The sequence below is a fragment of the Lithobates pipiens genome, unplaced genomic scaffold, assembly GCF_037356315.1.
Source record: "Lithobates pipiens isolate NorthernLeopardFrog02 unplaced genomic scaffold, aLitPip1_a1.2 Scaffold_18, whole genome shotgun sequence".
In the NCBI taxonomy this organism is placed as follows: Eukaryota; Metazoa; Chordata; class Amphibia; order Anura; family Ranidae; genus Lithobates; species Lithobates pipiens.
The window spans coordinates 130,368,795-130,385,823 of NW_027507758.1; the positions used below are offsets into that span (position 1 = coordinate 130,368,795).

A 17,029-nucleotide genomic window follows, 5' to 3' on the forward strand; every position below is an offset into this window, starting at 1 on the left:
GAGCTGCTGATTGACATTCATCCGCTCTCCGCTCGGGGAGGCGAGAAAACCAAGTCATCGGTGGTGTTCGGTGGCTCGATTCTCAGTGAAGAGGTGGCGGGGGGCCAGATGCAGCAGCGGCCTGATGCTGCATCCATCTAGGTAAGTATGAATTTACAAAACCAAAAACATACCTCTGAATCCACCTAGGTAAGTATAACCACTTAAGCCTTTCTGAGATTTGGCGTTTACAAGTTAAAAACATTTTTTTTGCTAGAAAATTACTTAGAACCCCCAAACATTATATATTTTTTTCTAAAACCCAAGAGAATAAAATGGCGGCCGCTGCAATACTTTCTGACGCACCGTATTTGCGCAGAGGTCCTACAAGTGCATTTTTGTTTTGGAAAAAATACACTTTTTTGATTTAAAAAGTAAGACAACAGTAAAGTTAGCCCAATTTTTTTTTTATATTGTGAAAGATAATGTTACGCCGAGTAAATTTATACCCAACATGTCACGCTTCAAAATTGTTCGTGGAATGGTGACAAACATTTACCATTAAAAATCTCCATAGGCAACGTTTAAAAAATTCTACCGATTGCATGTTTGGGTTACAGATGGGGTCTAGGGTTAGAATTATTGCTCTCGCTCTACCAATCGAAGCGATACTGCACATGTGTGCTTTGAACAACGTTTTCATATGCGGGCGGTGCTCAAAGGGGGGGTAACCCTCTCCCGCCGTCGATAAAAGTGCGGCGAATCCGCTGCAGAGAGCACTTTTATCTTGAAGCGGACCACCCACTGAAAAAGAGGATACTGGGGTTATGTCAGCTAGCTGCTGCCATAACAACGATATTCCTCTTCAAAGTAGTGATGTAAAATGACGGTGGCTGGTCCAGAAGTGGATTCCCATACTTCTCCTTTAAGGTGAAAAACCTCCTGTGCTGCAACTACCCCCCAGAGCCCCCCTTTTTCTTACCTGAACCTGATCGTTCCAGCGACACGGATGAGCACACCAGCTCCAGCCACTCTTTCGGTTCCTCATTGAATAGATTGAGGACCAATGTCAATCAAATCAAATGACAAAGGAACCCTGAGATGGGGCCGAGTCCTGCTGCCTGTGTTGATGGACGCAGCAGCAGGACTAGGGAGCGCGCCTGCACGAGTGCCCCCATGGAAAGCATCTCTTTCTGTGGGGGCACTCGAGAAGAGGAGGAGCCAGGAGAGCCGCCAGGAGACCACAGAAAAGGGTCCTTTACAATCACTTGAAAGAAACACATTTAAAGCAAACGTGTCACCAATGGCGGCTGGTGCTAAAAAAAAATGGGGGGGGGGGCGCAAACAAGCAAACAAGTTCTGAAAAAAAAAACATCAATCGCAGCCACTGTGCCCATCAAACGCAGCCACTGTGCCCATCAAACGCAGCGACTGTGCCATATCAAATGCTGCCACTGTGCCATCAAATACAGCAACTGTGCCCATCTTATGTAGCCACTGTGCAAATCAAATGCAGCCTCACTGTCCCATCAAATGCAGCCTTACTGTGTCCCATCAAATGCAGCCTCACTGTGTCCCATAAAATGCAGCCTCACTGTGCCCATAAAATTCAGCCTCAGTGTGCCCATCAAATGCAGCCTGTGCCCCATCAAATGCAGCATGCTGGATCCCATCAGCACAGTGGCACTTACCATCTGTGGTGTCCTCTCCTGAGATGTCTATTCTCTCTCGGGCGCAATGGGAGAGAGAAAACAGGAAGTGACATCTAACTCAGCAATAGATACTATGGGCCCCAGGCGGAAGCTACTTGGCCCTTCGGAATGCGCCGGAAGGTGGAACTAAAGCAGGCAAATGAAGCACCTTGTCTGTAATCTTGTGATTGCATAGACGTGGCACTTCCAATAAGTGCACTGTGTCCGGCATCTGAACACTTATAGACCTTTTTTGTATTTTAATTTTTTTTAAAGGCGCCAATTTTAAAAATATATATTTTTTGTGACTGCATGGAGGGGGGGGGGGGCTGGCGCCCGTGCGCCCCCTATGGATGGGCCACCACTGCGTGACACTGTAGAGTTGATTTACTAAAACTGGAGAGTGCAAAATCTGGTGCACCGCTTTATAACAACCAATCTGCTTCCAGTTTTTTTTTGTCAAAGCTTAATTGTACAAGCTGAAGTTAGAAGCTGATTGGCTACTATGCACAGCTGCAGCAGATTTTGCACTCCAGTTTTAGTAAATTAACCCCTGTGCCAGGGGCAGCCAGTTCATTAAGGGCGCATTGGGCGTCGTCCCCTATACGAATAATGGATAGATTCATGCACATCTTGAATCTATCCATGACAGCCGCCACCACCCCCTATTCATGCATCCAGCCCCTTTCAGGATGCCGGGCATATGAATTACAGAGGCAGGGGTGTTTTTTTGAAACACCGGATTAGGCTCTAATAGGCTTCAAAATAGGGGGGACTCGTGGCACAGACCATTGCTCTCGGAGCCCATCTAGGTGTGTTAGAAAAACAAATGAATATTCGCTTTTCTAACAATAAATCGATTCTCTGCCAATCAGGAAGCGTGGGTCTGATACCCATTTCCAGATTGGCTGAAAGGTCAGGCGATCCTATTGGATGCCTAGGAAAAGGAGGAGGGGGATGCATGGTGGAAACCACCGTGATCAACACCACAGGAGGGGGAAGAAAGCTGCCGGATATGCTGCCTGCCTGCTTCCTAGATGGAGTAAGTGTGGGGCTTTGATGTCCCGACTGCCCCCTGGGGGGGTTGCCGCTGACCGACCGGAAGGGTAGCTGTTTCCTGCCTTCCCAAAAGAAAAACCCACCAGCCGCCACTGTCCTGTGCCCATTTAGGGAAACATGATAGGCTCTCCTGATAGACCAGCCTCCTCCCACCGATACTTACCTACTTACCTTTCTCATGCTCCCCTGTAAAACGATTTGCCTGCCCTGATTTAAGAGCCCTATGTAGGCTATATGGGGTTTATTTACTAAGGACAAGTAGACCATGCTGTTTGCAAGTGCAGTTGCACTCTGCAAGAGCAGTTGCTCCAGAGCCTAGGACAGGGATAGGCAACCTTGGCCCTCCAGCTGTGGTGAAACTACAAATCCCATCATGCCCCTGCCTCTAGGAGTCATGCCTGTGATTGTCAGGGTCTTGCAATGTCTCATGGGACTTGTAGTTTCAAAACAGCTGGAGGGCCGTGGTTGCCTACTCCTGGCCTAGGAAATTGGGTAAAACTTCACTTTACAAAGAATACCCAATCACATGCAAGGAAAATAAAAAAAAACTATTTTTGTTAGCACATGATTGGATGATAGAAGTCATTAGAGCATGGGTCTTCAAACTATGGCCCTCCAGTTGTTCAGAAACTACAATTCCCATCATGCCTAGTCATGTCTGTGAATGTAAGAGTTTTACAATGCCTCATGGGATGTGTAGTTTCTCAACAGCTGGAGGGCCGTAGTTTGAGCGTCCTCTCATTTACTAAACTCTGGAGCAACCACACTTGCAAAGTGCACAGTCTATTTGGCTTTAGTAAATCAACCCCTATGTTGGCGTTTTTTACAGAATTATTTACCTTCCCCTCTATCTCCGCTTGACAGTGTTCAGGCTTGGTGGTAGGCCACTCAGAGTTTATCACTACATTATTGGAAGGGGAGAAGGTTACATGTTCTTCCATGCTCAGAAATACTGTGACTTTCCAAAGGCTCCAGTAGTTGAGGAGGGAGCATGGCAAATATATCAGCAGATGGAGAGGAAAGGGTTATGAAGGGAACCTAAACAGAATGTCATAGCTAAACATCAGAAAAGTCCTATGCTTCACAACCCCCCCCCCCCCCCCTCGAGACTGAGGCACCAGAAACAATTGCTACCCCTTCATTCCCTGCTTCTGCTTAAAGTGTAACTTTATTCATAACAACTTGACAAAAAATAATGTTTTTTAGCAAGGAACATACATTCCACATTATTAATTATGCTACCAAAATCAGCATGTGCCTTAAATTTCCTCCAGCATTTTTCCTGTTCCTTTTTGCTGGAGGCTGTCATTTTGCTGTAGCCCAGAGCCCCTGATCAGCAGTAAATCATTAAGTGGAACTGAACATGATTTAACTTTTTTCTTTTTCTTTTTTTATTTTATGTTTTACATAGCTAAACCTGCAAAAGGGGGCAGCCTGAAGTCATCTAGAAGGACTTAATTTTCTGACTAAAGTTCCACTTTAACTCATTATTACTGGATTCTTTTACAAATCTGTCTTTTGTGTTAATAATATTTTAATAAATGTCTGTCTATTTTTTCCAGTGGACAACTTTTCACACAGAGAAATTGAAGAATTCCTCAGTGAGGCTGCATGTATGAAGGACTTCAATCACCCTAATGTTATTAGTCTGCTGGGTAAGATTTAAGCTTATTCATATAAAGAAATCCATATTTAAATGAGCCACTGTTAAGCTACTCTATAGTAACCATTTTTAGGTAGATAATACGTTTCTCTTGATAATGTCGTCCATCCAATCCAACCCAACCTATATTAACCCTTTTATGAAGAGATGCCATTGAAGCCTAGATGCTCAGGCCAAATTTATCAGTGTCTGTATGAGTCGGCTAGCTTGACAATAACTCTATGAATATTGGCTATGAAAATTATTTTTACACTGTTTTTTAAAAAGACATATACACATTTATTTGGGCTACGGTTTTAATAAATGCCCTGCTCATGTATTTTATTACAAGCTGATAAATGGACAACAATGTAAATAAATTTGATTTCTTTTTTCACAAGTAACAGTTATTAAAGTTAAAAAAAGTTCTTTTCATCTAAAAAAAAAAAAAAAAAAAATTATATATATATATATATATATATATATATATATATACATACATATAAAGGAAAATTTATATCAAATACTTACCGTAATTTTCCTTTCCTGATGGGCTCCATGGCAGCATACGTGTGGGTTAGCCCCGCCTCCATAATTACCCAATAGGACCTCTACTCCCATAAATCTTTGCTCCAAGCTGCTATCCGTGTTCCGTAACTAGCCTACTCCAACATTTGGGAGGGAACTCCTGCTGCCATGGAGCCCATCAGGAAAGGAAAATTACGGTAAGTATTTGATATAAATTTTCCTTTTTCCTGACAGGCTCCATGGCAGCATACGTGTGGGAAATAACTCGCCAAACACACCCGGGTGGGCTAAAAATGTTGAGCAAAGAAACTAGAATTTTATTTTTCATTGTCCACTGACAATACTTGTAAACCAAAATTAACAGAAGAGAGCGCAGCTGGCTCTACACAATAATGGGAAACAAAGGTATTAATTGAAGACCAGGAAGCTGCTCTGCAGATCACTTCTGGTGCGACATGTCGAACTGCTGCCCAAGAGGTCGACATGCCCCGAGTTGAATGAGCCGTCACTGCCTCAGGAGGAACCATGCCCTTTGCCTTGTATGCCCTTTGAATCGTTTGGACCACCCAAGATGAGATTGATCTAACTGATGCTCGCATCCCTTTATTTTTTCCATGAAGAAGGACAAAAAGAAAGTCTGTTCGTCTGAACGAGGCTGTAGCGTCCAGATATTGTTTCAAGGTGCGACCAACATCCAGGGGATGAATCTCTTGGTTGTCTGACATTCTAAACGTAGGTAGCACGATCTCCTGATTTTCGTGAAATACTGATGTGACTTTTGGATTTGACCCAAGCATAGGGATCAGGACCACTCTGTCCGGAAAGAAAGTTAGAAATGGTTCAACTGACCCAAGATTCCTAATTTCCGACACTCTTTTGGCTGAAGTTATTGCCACCAAAAACACCGTCTTGATAGTGAGATCTCCTAAAGACAGGGGAACGTCCAAACTTTTCCCAAGATCAGAAAGAAAGTCCAGTACTAATGGAAGGTCCCATTTGGGAAACCTGGGCCTTCTTTGTGGCCTAAGCCTGATGGCTCCTTTAAAGAATTGTTGTATTAATGTATGATTCGCCCACGAAACTCCTGTAAAGGCTGAAATGGCTGAAACTTGTACTCTAAGAGAACTAACTGCCAGAGACAAGTCTAACCCTGACTGAAGGAAAGACAAGATATCTTGAACTGCCGGAGAATTATATGAATTTGACCTAGAAGACATGTGGCCCATAAATCTGGCCCATATACGCTCGTACACTTTATTGGTACTCTTCCGTCTGGCACTAAGAAGGGTTGGAATCGCTTCTTCTGGGCAACCTAGAGCTTCTAGCCTTCCCCTCTCAAGAACCATGCCCTGAGGTGTAGACAGGATGGGCACGGGTGTAACAGTGTGCCTTGAGACAGTAGATCTGGCCTGAGAGGCAGGGGAACTGGGTCCTGATAGCTGAGGAGCAACAGCAGAGGAAACCAAGGCCTGTTGGGCCAGAATGGTATTATCGCAATGATTTCCACCTTCTCCCCTCTGAGCCTGCGAAGGAACTGTAGGATTACAGGAACTGGAGGGAAGGCGTAGGCTCTCTGGAACTTCCAACAATCCGTGAGAGCATCTATCCCGAACGCCTGAGGATCCCTGAACCTCGAGTAGTATCTGTGCATCTTGCGATTGTACGGCGAAGCGAACAGATCGACCTCTGGAGATACTCCCAGAGTCAGAAGCCACTCGAAGACATCCCTGTGAAGGGACCACTCGTTGTTGTCTATTTTGACCCTTGACAGATAATCTGCTTGAACATTCTGGACCCCTGGGATGTATACAGCAGAAATGTTGACCACATTCTTCTGAGCCCAGTTCATTATCGGTTCTACTTCTCGTAGTAGAGACCCACTGCGAGTCCCTCCTTGTTTCTTTATATAGGCCACCGCAGTTGTGTTGTCCAGTCTTAACATTACTGATGACCCTGCCACCAGATGGCGAAATGCTATGAGTGCTTGAAAGGCTGCTCTCAACTCCAGGATGTTGGAGACTACATACAGCGACGGGAACGACCACCTTCCTTGAGCTACTTCCGTAAGGCAATGAGCGCCCCAACCTTTGTTGCTGGCATCTGAGGTTATTATTACCCAGGAAATGGGGACTATCGAATGATGGTTGCGTAGATTCTTCCCTTGAAGCCACCAGAGGAGAGACATCCTCATCGCTGGTGTAAGGAGTATGCGCTGTGTTTGATTGGACGAGTCCCACTGTTGCAGAAACCCTTTCTGGAAGGGACGAGTGTGCCACTGGGCCCACTTCACCATAGGGATGGTGGACGTCATTGTGCCGATCACTTTCAAGCATTGTAGAGCCGAAAGATGAGATGATTCCCAAGCCTTGTGAATCCTGTCCCGGATAACACAGATTTTTTCCTCTGGCAGAGAGATAGTGCCTTTTAATGTGTCGAACTGAGCCCCTAGAAACACGATCACTTGAGTTGGAACCAGATGGCTCTTCTCTAGGTTCAGGAGCCAACCAAACGTCTGTAGAGTGGAGATGACTAAACTCTTGTGTTCCAGAATTTGATCTCTGTCTTGAGATAATAGGAGCAAATCGTCCAGATAATGATGGAGACGAACTCCTTTGACTCGTAAAAGAGCTACTATCGCTAGGAGGACCTTGGAGAAGACCCGAGGAGATGTTGTCAACCCGAATGGGAGACAGGTAAACTGGAGGTGTTGATCGCCAACTGCGAAACGGAGAAATTGCTGGAAATCCCTTGCTACTGGCACGTGAAAGTATGCGTCCTTCAGATCGATTGAGATTAACCAATCCCCTAGCTGCACCGACTGTTGGATTGTAAGAAGAGACTCCATTTTGAACTTTTCCTTGCGAATGAAGGAATTGAGGAAGGTCAAATCTATCACTGGCCTCCATGCGCCATTTCTTTTCTGAACCATAAATAGAGGAGAATACATGCCTTCGCCACGTTCGTCTTCTGGCACTGGCACGGCTGCGCCTTGATCCAGCAAACAACTTACGTAGGTCAATAGGACCTGTTTCTTTTCCTCCGAGCCTGGAATCGTTGTGGGAATGAACCTTAATCTCGGAGTGTTGATGAAAGTCCACTTGTGACCCGAGGAAACCGTCTTGACGGTCCAATAATCTTGAATTGAGGCCGCCCAAACATGTCGGTAGTGAAGAAGGCGAGCCCCCACCTGACATGATTGAGCGGGCCCAATTTCAAAAAGATTTGGTAGAATCTTGATTACCTGCGGAAGCCCCCTTTGAGGTTTTCTTAAGGGAGGATTGTCTGGACCTCCAAGATCTAGAGAACTCCCTGCCGGGTCTATAACTGCGCGCTTCTCTAGCGCGATCCGAGGTCTGCCTTCTTGGAAAGATACGTTTTTGGTTTTGAAGACGTCTGTCTTGAGGGAGGAACCCAGACCTCCCACCTGTGGCCCGGGATATGGCGCTATCTAGTTTATTACCAAACAAGGAGGTTCCCTCAAATGGTATACGACACCATGCCTGCTTAGATGTTGGATCCGCCAACCAGGGACGGAGCCACAAAGCACGGCGTGCCGAGACTGCTGCCAACATAGCCCGAGACAGAAGGCGGGTAATGTCAATAGATGCCTCCCCCAAAAAGGCTGATGCCATTCTGATCTCCTGAATGGGAGAGTCTTTAGCCGTATTCACCGAGATACCTCTCAAGAACTCTTCAACATTGTCGGCCCATGTTTCAATAGCCTTTGAGACTGCGGCTAAAGCCAAAGTTGGTTTACAAGCCATCCCTGAAGTTAGATATATTCTTTTCAGATCTGAGTCAATTCTTCTCTCTAACGGATCTTTGAAAGATACCGTGTCCTCCAAAGGGAGAGTCACGTATTTTACTAAACGCATAAGTGCTGCGTCTACCAGAGGAGCTGATTCAAGGTGCTTCACATCATCCTCCTTAAAGGGGTACAATTTAGACACCTTTGATTGCATGGAGCTCTTCCTATCAATCTTGCTCCACTCTTCAGTAATGATTTCTCCCAATTCAGATAGGAAAGGAAAATGTTGCCGTTCCTTTTTGAGTTGTTTGAAAAACTTTCTTTGTTTGGGGAGGGGAGAAGTAGTGGGTTCTTCCCATTTTAAAGCTTCTTTCACTGCCTTGACAAGAGCAGGTACTAAAGCATAATCAAATCCTACTCCTGGATCCTCTGGATCCGATTCGCTGTCAGACAAGAGCACAGAGTGGTGGCTTGGTTGAGAAGATTCCCCAGTCTCTTGTAAGAGCCCTTCACCACCTGAAGGACATAATGGGTCTGAGGGGGATTCCATAGCGTGATGAGCTTCCCTCTGCTGCAGGGATTCCTTTACCACCCTTCTCACCATAGATTCTAAGCGTTGATCCGCACCATCTCTTTCATCTGCGACTTTAGAGAAGCAATGATCACAGAGCGATTTGTCTGATGGGATGGGCATCTTACAGCCCCAACATGAATTAACTGGTCCTCTGCTTGAGTGCGAGTGACCACTGCGTTGTTCAGATCTGGAAGACCTACGGTAACCAGACTTTGATGATGATTTGCGGTGGTGCGATTTTGACGATCCACTGCGACTATGCGCACTGTAATGCGGTTCAGACCTAGAAGGGCTATAAGGAAATATACAAGAAAAGAGAGAGATACAGACCAGGCTGGTATCAAATGCTAAGGAATACTCCACAAATACACAGCAATCCAGCCATGCACATACCTGTTACAAGCGGGCAGGTCACTGGTAGGCAGTGAGGCATCCATGACTAAAAACGCTGACTGTAACAACAATAAACCCTCATAAGCAGCCATACAAAACACAGGAGCAACAATACATCAGAGCAGATCATAACCTACCTTACACCAACCAGAGAATGGCCCCGGGAAGACGCTGAATCTCCTGCAATCATTCCCAAATCCTGACATCTCTCACTGTGTTTTAAATATGGCGCCCATGACGTCATCAGCGGCGTCAGACGCGAGATGCCCGCGCGCATGCGCGGGAACCAAGCCTCGCTTTGGATATGGGTCTGCGCATGCGCAGAACGCAGCGCTGGACCCGGAAACAGGGGGAGAAAGGCTGCTGGAACGCGGAAGCGTCAGCGCCTATACACAAGAACCAGCTGGCATATGAAAAGACACAGGTAGAAAAGAAAACACATAAACACTGCTGCCATGAAAAACGGAATTTTTACAGCTCACCACTCCACCAACGATCGTCTGGCCGAAGAGGTTCAAGCACACACCACCGATCCACCGGGCAGATAATGGCCACCTTACATAGCAGGTAATAAGCCGTGCGCACTTATCTTCGGATAAACAAAGTCTTCAGCGCTACTCTGCCATACACTCCATACCCATGCTTAACAGACAGGGCCTATCGGAGGAACAAAAAGCTTGATAGTCAGCCGACTTGATCGTAGTGAAGATCTCTTCAGATAGGAAACACCTGTCCTATGGAGGAGGACAAAAAAGGAACACGGATAGCAGCTTGGAGCAAAGATTTATGGGAGTAGAGGTCCTATTGGGTAATTATGGAGGCGGGGCTAACCCACACGTATGCTGCCATGGAGCCTGTCAGGAAATATATATATATATATATATATATATTTTTTTTTTTTTTTTTTTTTTCTTTGAAAAGCCTGTGCATTGTACACTGCATGTAACCAGATCTTTGAACGTGGGAGAAAATCTTGTCATTTATCCGACTCTCTTTCATTCAGAAATCATGTTATATTCAGTTTAAAAAAATGCATGGGCCTGTTCAGTGGAGAGAGATGGAGAGGGGATTAGGGAGCGGGTACAAGCTAGGAGCTTCTTCAACTGAGCTTAGCCTGAAGACCCAAAGCTTTTAACTCACTCCGTACCAAAGTTCAGTGCCAGGAAGAGGACTGGTTACCCTGCCCAGATGTCTACATGATTCAGCAGCCTGCATGATGCATGACATACTTCATTACACTAAAGCTGTAGGGAAAATAAATATTTTATATATATATATATATATATATATATATATATATATATATATAAAAAAAAATATATATATATATATATATATATATATATATATAGCCATACTTCTTAATCAAATCTTTTATTTGTTATTATTATTATTACTATTATTATTAGTAGTATTTTTTACACAGTGACAGCTGCAGGCAATGACAGCTCCCAGTACTGAAATAGGATGTAGTTTAACGTTTTCCCAACACGGACGCTTGCATCTGAGTTTGTGATTGCAAATAGGTTATAAGGACCCATTGATATATGACCGAAAACTGGGTGTAACTCGGGTGCCAATTTTTAGACAGAGGAAGAAGGAGTAGGTAGGAAGGGGAACTGTGCATGGCTTGTTTTAATTTTCCAGCTATGCTGTGCAGCCATTAATCACAGCAGGTGTAGTAGCTCACAAGAGAATGAACATATTTACACATATTTTGGTAGGAAAAACATCTCCTGCAGTTTCATAGCTCCCAACTGTCCCTGATTTCGAGGGACTGTCCCTGATTTGGAGCAATGTCCCTCTGTCCCTCATTCCTTCTCATTTGTCCCTCATTTTGGTCTGATCTATATAGTTGTATTTCAAATGCACTTTTTATCTATCAAAAAGTGTTTCCCAGTGCTAAATCCTTCATACAATTTCTAAATTACTGTATTTGTAAATTCCAAAAGCCAAAATAAAGGAATAGTAGTGGTAAAAAAGGCACTTGTGGGTTTATCCAATTTTGTTTTTTGTACAATTCTCCTTTAAGGGGGCGTGGCAAGGGGGTGTGTCCTATGCCTACATACTTTTGTGATAGGTGTGCCTCATTCTCATCTCAAAAAGTTGGGAGGTATGCAGTTTTACCTTTAGCTGCTTTGCTGGAGTTTGTCCTTTATGAGTTGGGGATATCAAATTTAAATGAACTGTACAAATGTTTCAGCCAACCTGCTTTGTTAGCACATTGACTTTAGGTCTCTTTTGGTAATGCACTGTCAGTGCTGCCTCTGTCCTTTATATGACATGATCCAAGACAACTGGACAAGCAATCGAGCTTGAATGGTATTTTTAGAAAGAATAAAAAAGAACTCTTTTAATTTTATAAAAGAGCATAACATGCCATATGGAAAACGAATTGATCATCTTTAAAGTGAACCATGCCCTTGCTTGTCTTGCAATTTGATCTAACAATTCCTGTGCATGGAGGGACGTGTAAGCTCTTTATTGCTCCCACTCTCTTATGTCACAGCATTCTAATACACACGGATGGAAATTACCGACGGAAAAAGTCAGATCGGATTATGTTGTCAGAAAATCCGATCGTGTGTGGGCTCTATCGGACTTTTTTTGTGGGAATCTCCAACGGAAAAAGTTTGAGAGCTGGATCTAAACTTTTCCGACAACAAAATCTGATCAGACTTTTTCCAATCACGTGCAGAGAATTCCGACCCACAAAGTGCCACGCATGCTCAGAATAAATTTGGAGAGGAAAGCTATTGGCTACTGGCCTCTACGTAGTCCCGTCGTGCATTTTGTATGTCACCTTGTTCCGAACGATCGGATTTTACAACAACTTTTTGCGACTGTGTGTATGCAAGACAAGTTTCGGACAAAATCCGTCGGGAAAAATCTGACGGATTTTGGGGTCGGAAAAAATTAGACGGATTTTGTGGTCGGAATGTCTGACCGTGTGTATGGGGCATAACAATCCCAAAGGCAGCAGCTGTGAAAACTCGGACTGAAAATCAGATTTTTGAGGGTAAAGTCAATTTTTACAGACTGACGATATAATTACATCATCCTTTCTTTCCCAACTAAATGGCCTCAATGCTGAAACTGATATATATATTTCTTCTATTTATTTATGCACCTATTCTGTTGAGACTAATGCAGTACGCTATAGGCCCAATTTGTTGTAAACAGAGGGGTTAGCTTCCTCAAATTTACTAAATACAAATACAGCACACTCCACATATAAAGCTTAAGCGTATGCACACATAAATGTAATAACGTCAAATGTACACAATTCAATCCTAGATGTGGGGAAACAAAATTATTTTTATAATATTTTACTGCTATTTTAATTATTCCATCCATACTGCTGTTTTTGTGAGGGTTTTATATAATAGTATTCAAACATCCAGTTAATTCATTTATTGATAATTTTATTTCTGGCTTTATGAATAAATGTGATAGCATGTATTTTCAATTTACTGTATATAAATATACAGAAATTGTCTTTTCTACCAGAAGATTGCTCGTGTGTTTGAACTCGTAACATGCAGAAAAATTCTAAAGCAAGTTAGAAAGACTTTGATAAATTAGGCTTTCTGTATGTTTCCAATTCAGGGGTCTGCCTAGAAGTGGGTCCTAGAAGAAGTCCCAAACCCATGGTTATTCTGCCCTTTATGGAATATGGAGACTTGCACAGTTTTCTTCTCTCCTCCAGAATTGGATCTGGTCCTCAGGTAAACTGTACAGAACATTATTTTGGGATGGACTAACTTTCCTCAACAATTGTTATAATTTATTCAGAATAAATTATACTTATTTGCCAGAAGGTATGGAATTTCTCCCAGATTAATAAATATTTGGATATGTATTCAGTTTGGTTAATGAGTCAACCTATTACTGGTCAAGATGAATGGTCAGCCATGATAAACTTGCTTTACAACCTGGGAGTATTTGGTGTGTTCAACAAGCCAAGCAAAAAAATTTAATGAGAATCCCTCCAGGTGTAGTATCCTGACTAGTAATGTCTATTAATATAAATTTATATATATATGTACAGTATATGTGTATAAACCCCTGTATGAAAGGGAAAGAGGAGAGAAATGTGATGGGAGCTCTTGGTAAAAACATAATAGATAACTCAAAATAAAAACCCTGTATGAGCTTTACCAACACCAAAAACAAAAAACATGATAATAAAAAGTTGAACACAGCCCATTGTGCCCTCATCCAGTGACCGTTAGTTTCTAAGGCAATAACACATAAATGCACATTGGCAATAATCATCCTAAATAGCAGCAATGTGGAAAAATTAGTAATAAGCATGCATATTGATTAAATAATGGTAGCTGGGCTGGCTTCCAGCATGAGTTAGATCCTGAGGTAGTCAGATCAAAATCTTAAAAGAAAAGGAACACTGGTAAACTGAATTGGGTGGTAGTCCCTTGGTATAGCAACGGAAATAGGTACGAAGGTAGTTGAAAAGACACCGTGGGTCAACAGTGGTTCAGAGGAGGTATGTTGAGCAGGAAAGTACATTCATGGTTTGTGTATAACAAATATCGCCATGAGATGATGAACCATGACCTGGAAGGGCCGTCCACTCACTGTTAGACACCTCAAAATGGAGGCATAGACTTGCATGCAAGCTACTAGTCTCAGTCCCTGCCGGACCAATTGCAACCCAGAACACAAAGTCCTAAACTGAAGTGCAGTTCCAAGATAGTGTAGAAAAGTACTTATGGTATTGTAGGAGATAAAGGGGTCCTCAGTGCCAATTGAGTTCCATTTCCCAGCAAGGTCTGCCAAGCATGAACAATGATTTGTATCCTCCGGTCACAGGGACAAGGTGGACAGAGAGAATGCTAGCCTAACCGCTTTTGCTGGTCATGGCTGGCTGCATCAGAGGGTTGTTGGATGAGGTAATGAATGGTGGATATTGGGCTTTTATATTGCATGATTGTCTCGTTTGCTTGAATATGTTTTATCCTCTTGGCTATTCTATATACATGTGTTTTTGAGACATTTTTGATACATTATTTGCACAGTGGGCTGTGTTGAACTTTTTATTCTTATCATGTTTTTTGTTTTTGGTGTTGGTAGAGCTCATACAGGGTTTTTATTTTGAGTTATCTGTGTTCAACAGGCAGCACAGGCACATGACTATAGTATGGCTGGTGCTGCGCTGTCATTCTAAATGCCCACCTACATACCATTCCCGTTCCCATTAAAGAGACCACACATTTTTTGGAGCAGTTAGTGGCCGTAGCAGCCCCTTTATTATCAAAATATAGTTAACATGTAAACCAAAACAACAATATAACAACATCCTTTTAACTTAACACTGAGCACGTTGGTCTTCCACAGGACATTCCCCCTCCTCACCCATTATCATATTGATCAAACAGGCACTGCGGTGATATTACTGTAACTAGGCCTCAAGCTGACATGCTAGCTCAAAGACATCCCAACTCTTGACCGCAGTGCACCCCATTACCAGTTACCATATAGACCCTCGCTATATGGCATATCAGCAGCGAGCCCATATCTCCAATGGGTCCCGCATCAACAATTCTCTGTGGGGAGGGGTTATCTTCCTTTGCCTGCACCGACCAACACCCACCACCGCTACGACATCCAGCACTAAGTCCTGAAAGGAAAATAAGTTAAAATCGGAACACCATATGAAACTACCTCAAACCCAAGAAGAACCACCATGTATCCAAACATTGTGCACCCCTCCATGCCCCGCGAGCACCACCTTGCGCTAACAACCCACCAACCAATAATTGCCAGAAAAGAAATAAAAACATAAAATGGAAATAAATAATGTAAGGGAGGGAGGGTGGAAATCTTCTCTCTTGCCGACTGACGCTGGGGCGTGGAGCGCGCTCTCCTCCACGCTCAGGCTCCGCCCCCTAAAATGAACTGGCCAATCCTTGCCCAGCCCTCTGTCATGCCTTTACTCCGCCTACCCTTCGGTCTTGCTCCGTGCAGTTCTTGAACATTTCAATTTTTGAAAAATTAAGTAGGGTTAAGTAACCATTTGCTAAATCCCTAGTTTCAGGTACAGTTCTTTGGTTTCATGTTCTTTGAATTGCAGCACCTCAGAAGTAAATACAATAGTAAATACTGCACATTACATTTTTTTTTTACTTACAAAAATAAGGGCATGTGTTCACAGGCTTTTGGGGATAGCTTGGTGCAGCATAAATTTTTTTTTTTACAATCTGCAGTCAGCTCTAGTTATTCCTTAATGAGAGCTATATGCAGCTGAAAGCATACTGCATTTTCTCATAAGCACAAACCCTTAGGCCTTCTTCACACAGGTGTTTAGCCACATCCGGTCAGGGATAGGAGTCTGAGCTTAAACTCTGACACCGTCTCTATCTGCAGGTAACTGCTTGGGGTTTAACTACATGAGAACAGCGACGGCTGTTATCAACCGGTCAATAAATCTTGTACGGGCTCATCTTTAAAGCTTGTGTATGCATTGCTAAGCAATTTTCATCATTGTACCTCAAGAAATAAAACACAAATGCATCACATATATTTAATTTAGATGTATTCATTATTTCCAATACATGGGGGAGAGTTACTAAAACTGGGGCATTAAGAATCTGGTGCAGCTGTGCACGGTAGCCAATCAGCTTCTAACTTCAGCCTCATTCAATTAAGCTTTAGAAATAAAACCTGGAAGCTGATTGATTTCTATTCAGAGCTGCACCAGATATTGCACTCTCCAGTCTCAGTCTTTTTACACAACTTATGAACTTAACCACTTCCCACCCGGCCAATGCACATATACGGCCGGGTGGGAGCCGTCTACTCCTGATAGGACGTTCAGGAACATCCATCAGGAGGAGCGGGATCGCGCGCGCGCGTGCCCGCGCAGCGGCGCGATCCCGATGCGCCCGTGTCACCGGGACACGGTGCATCTCAGATCGGCAGGAGGGCTCTGTGATTGGCCCTCCTGATCACATGACGGCCGTGTCCAATCACGGCCGTCATGTGATGTAAACAAACAGCCGGTTGCTAGGCAATCGGCTCCTCCTCTCCTCACACAGAAGTCATCGCTGAGGAGAGGAGAGCAGATTGCTGCAGCCGGCTGATGATCAGTGAGTATGAGCTGTTTTTTACAGCTTTTTACTCACTGATCTTCAGTCTAGTGTAAACACACAACACACCACACAGTGTAAACACAGTCCCCACATATGTCCCCAAAACATACATGTCCCCAAAAAATAAAAACACATGTCCCTAATAATATGTACGTGATCACCTGCACACATATGAACATGATCATTTGCGTACATATGTCCGTGATCACACAAACCAATTATTATACACTTAACGGAATTTTTTTTACCAAAAACATGTAGCAGAATACATTTTGGCTTAAATTTATGACAAAATTTGATTTT

At 43.5% G+C, this 17,029-nt stretch overlaps 1 protein-coding gene across 5 annotated transcripts in view; it reads left to right on the plus strand.

Moving 5' to 3' along the window:
* MERTK (MER proto-oncogene, tyrosine kinase) overlaps window positions 1–17,029 on the plus strand; it is a 171,038-nt gene that overhangs the window by 137,314 nt on the left and 16,695 nt on the right. For all 5 annotated transcript variants that reach the window (XM_077486112.1, XM_077486113.1, XM_077486115.1 and 2 more), the window contains 2 exons: window positions 4,292–4,384; window positions 13,224–13,342. In XM_077486112.1, coding sequence (XP_077342238.1) covers window positions 4,292–4,384; window positions 13,224–13,342 — 212 coding nt within the window. The remainder of the gene's footprint in view (window positions 1–4,291; window positions 4,385–13,223; window positions 13,343–17,029) is intronic.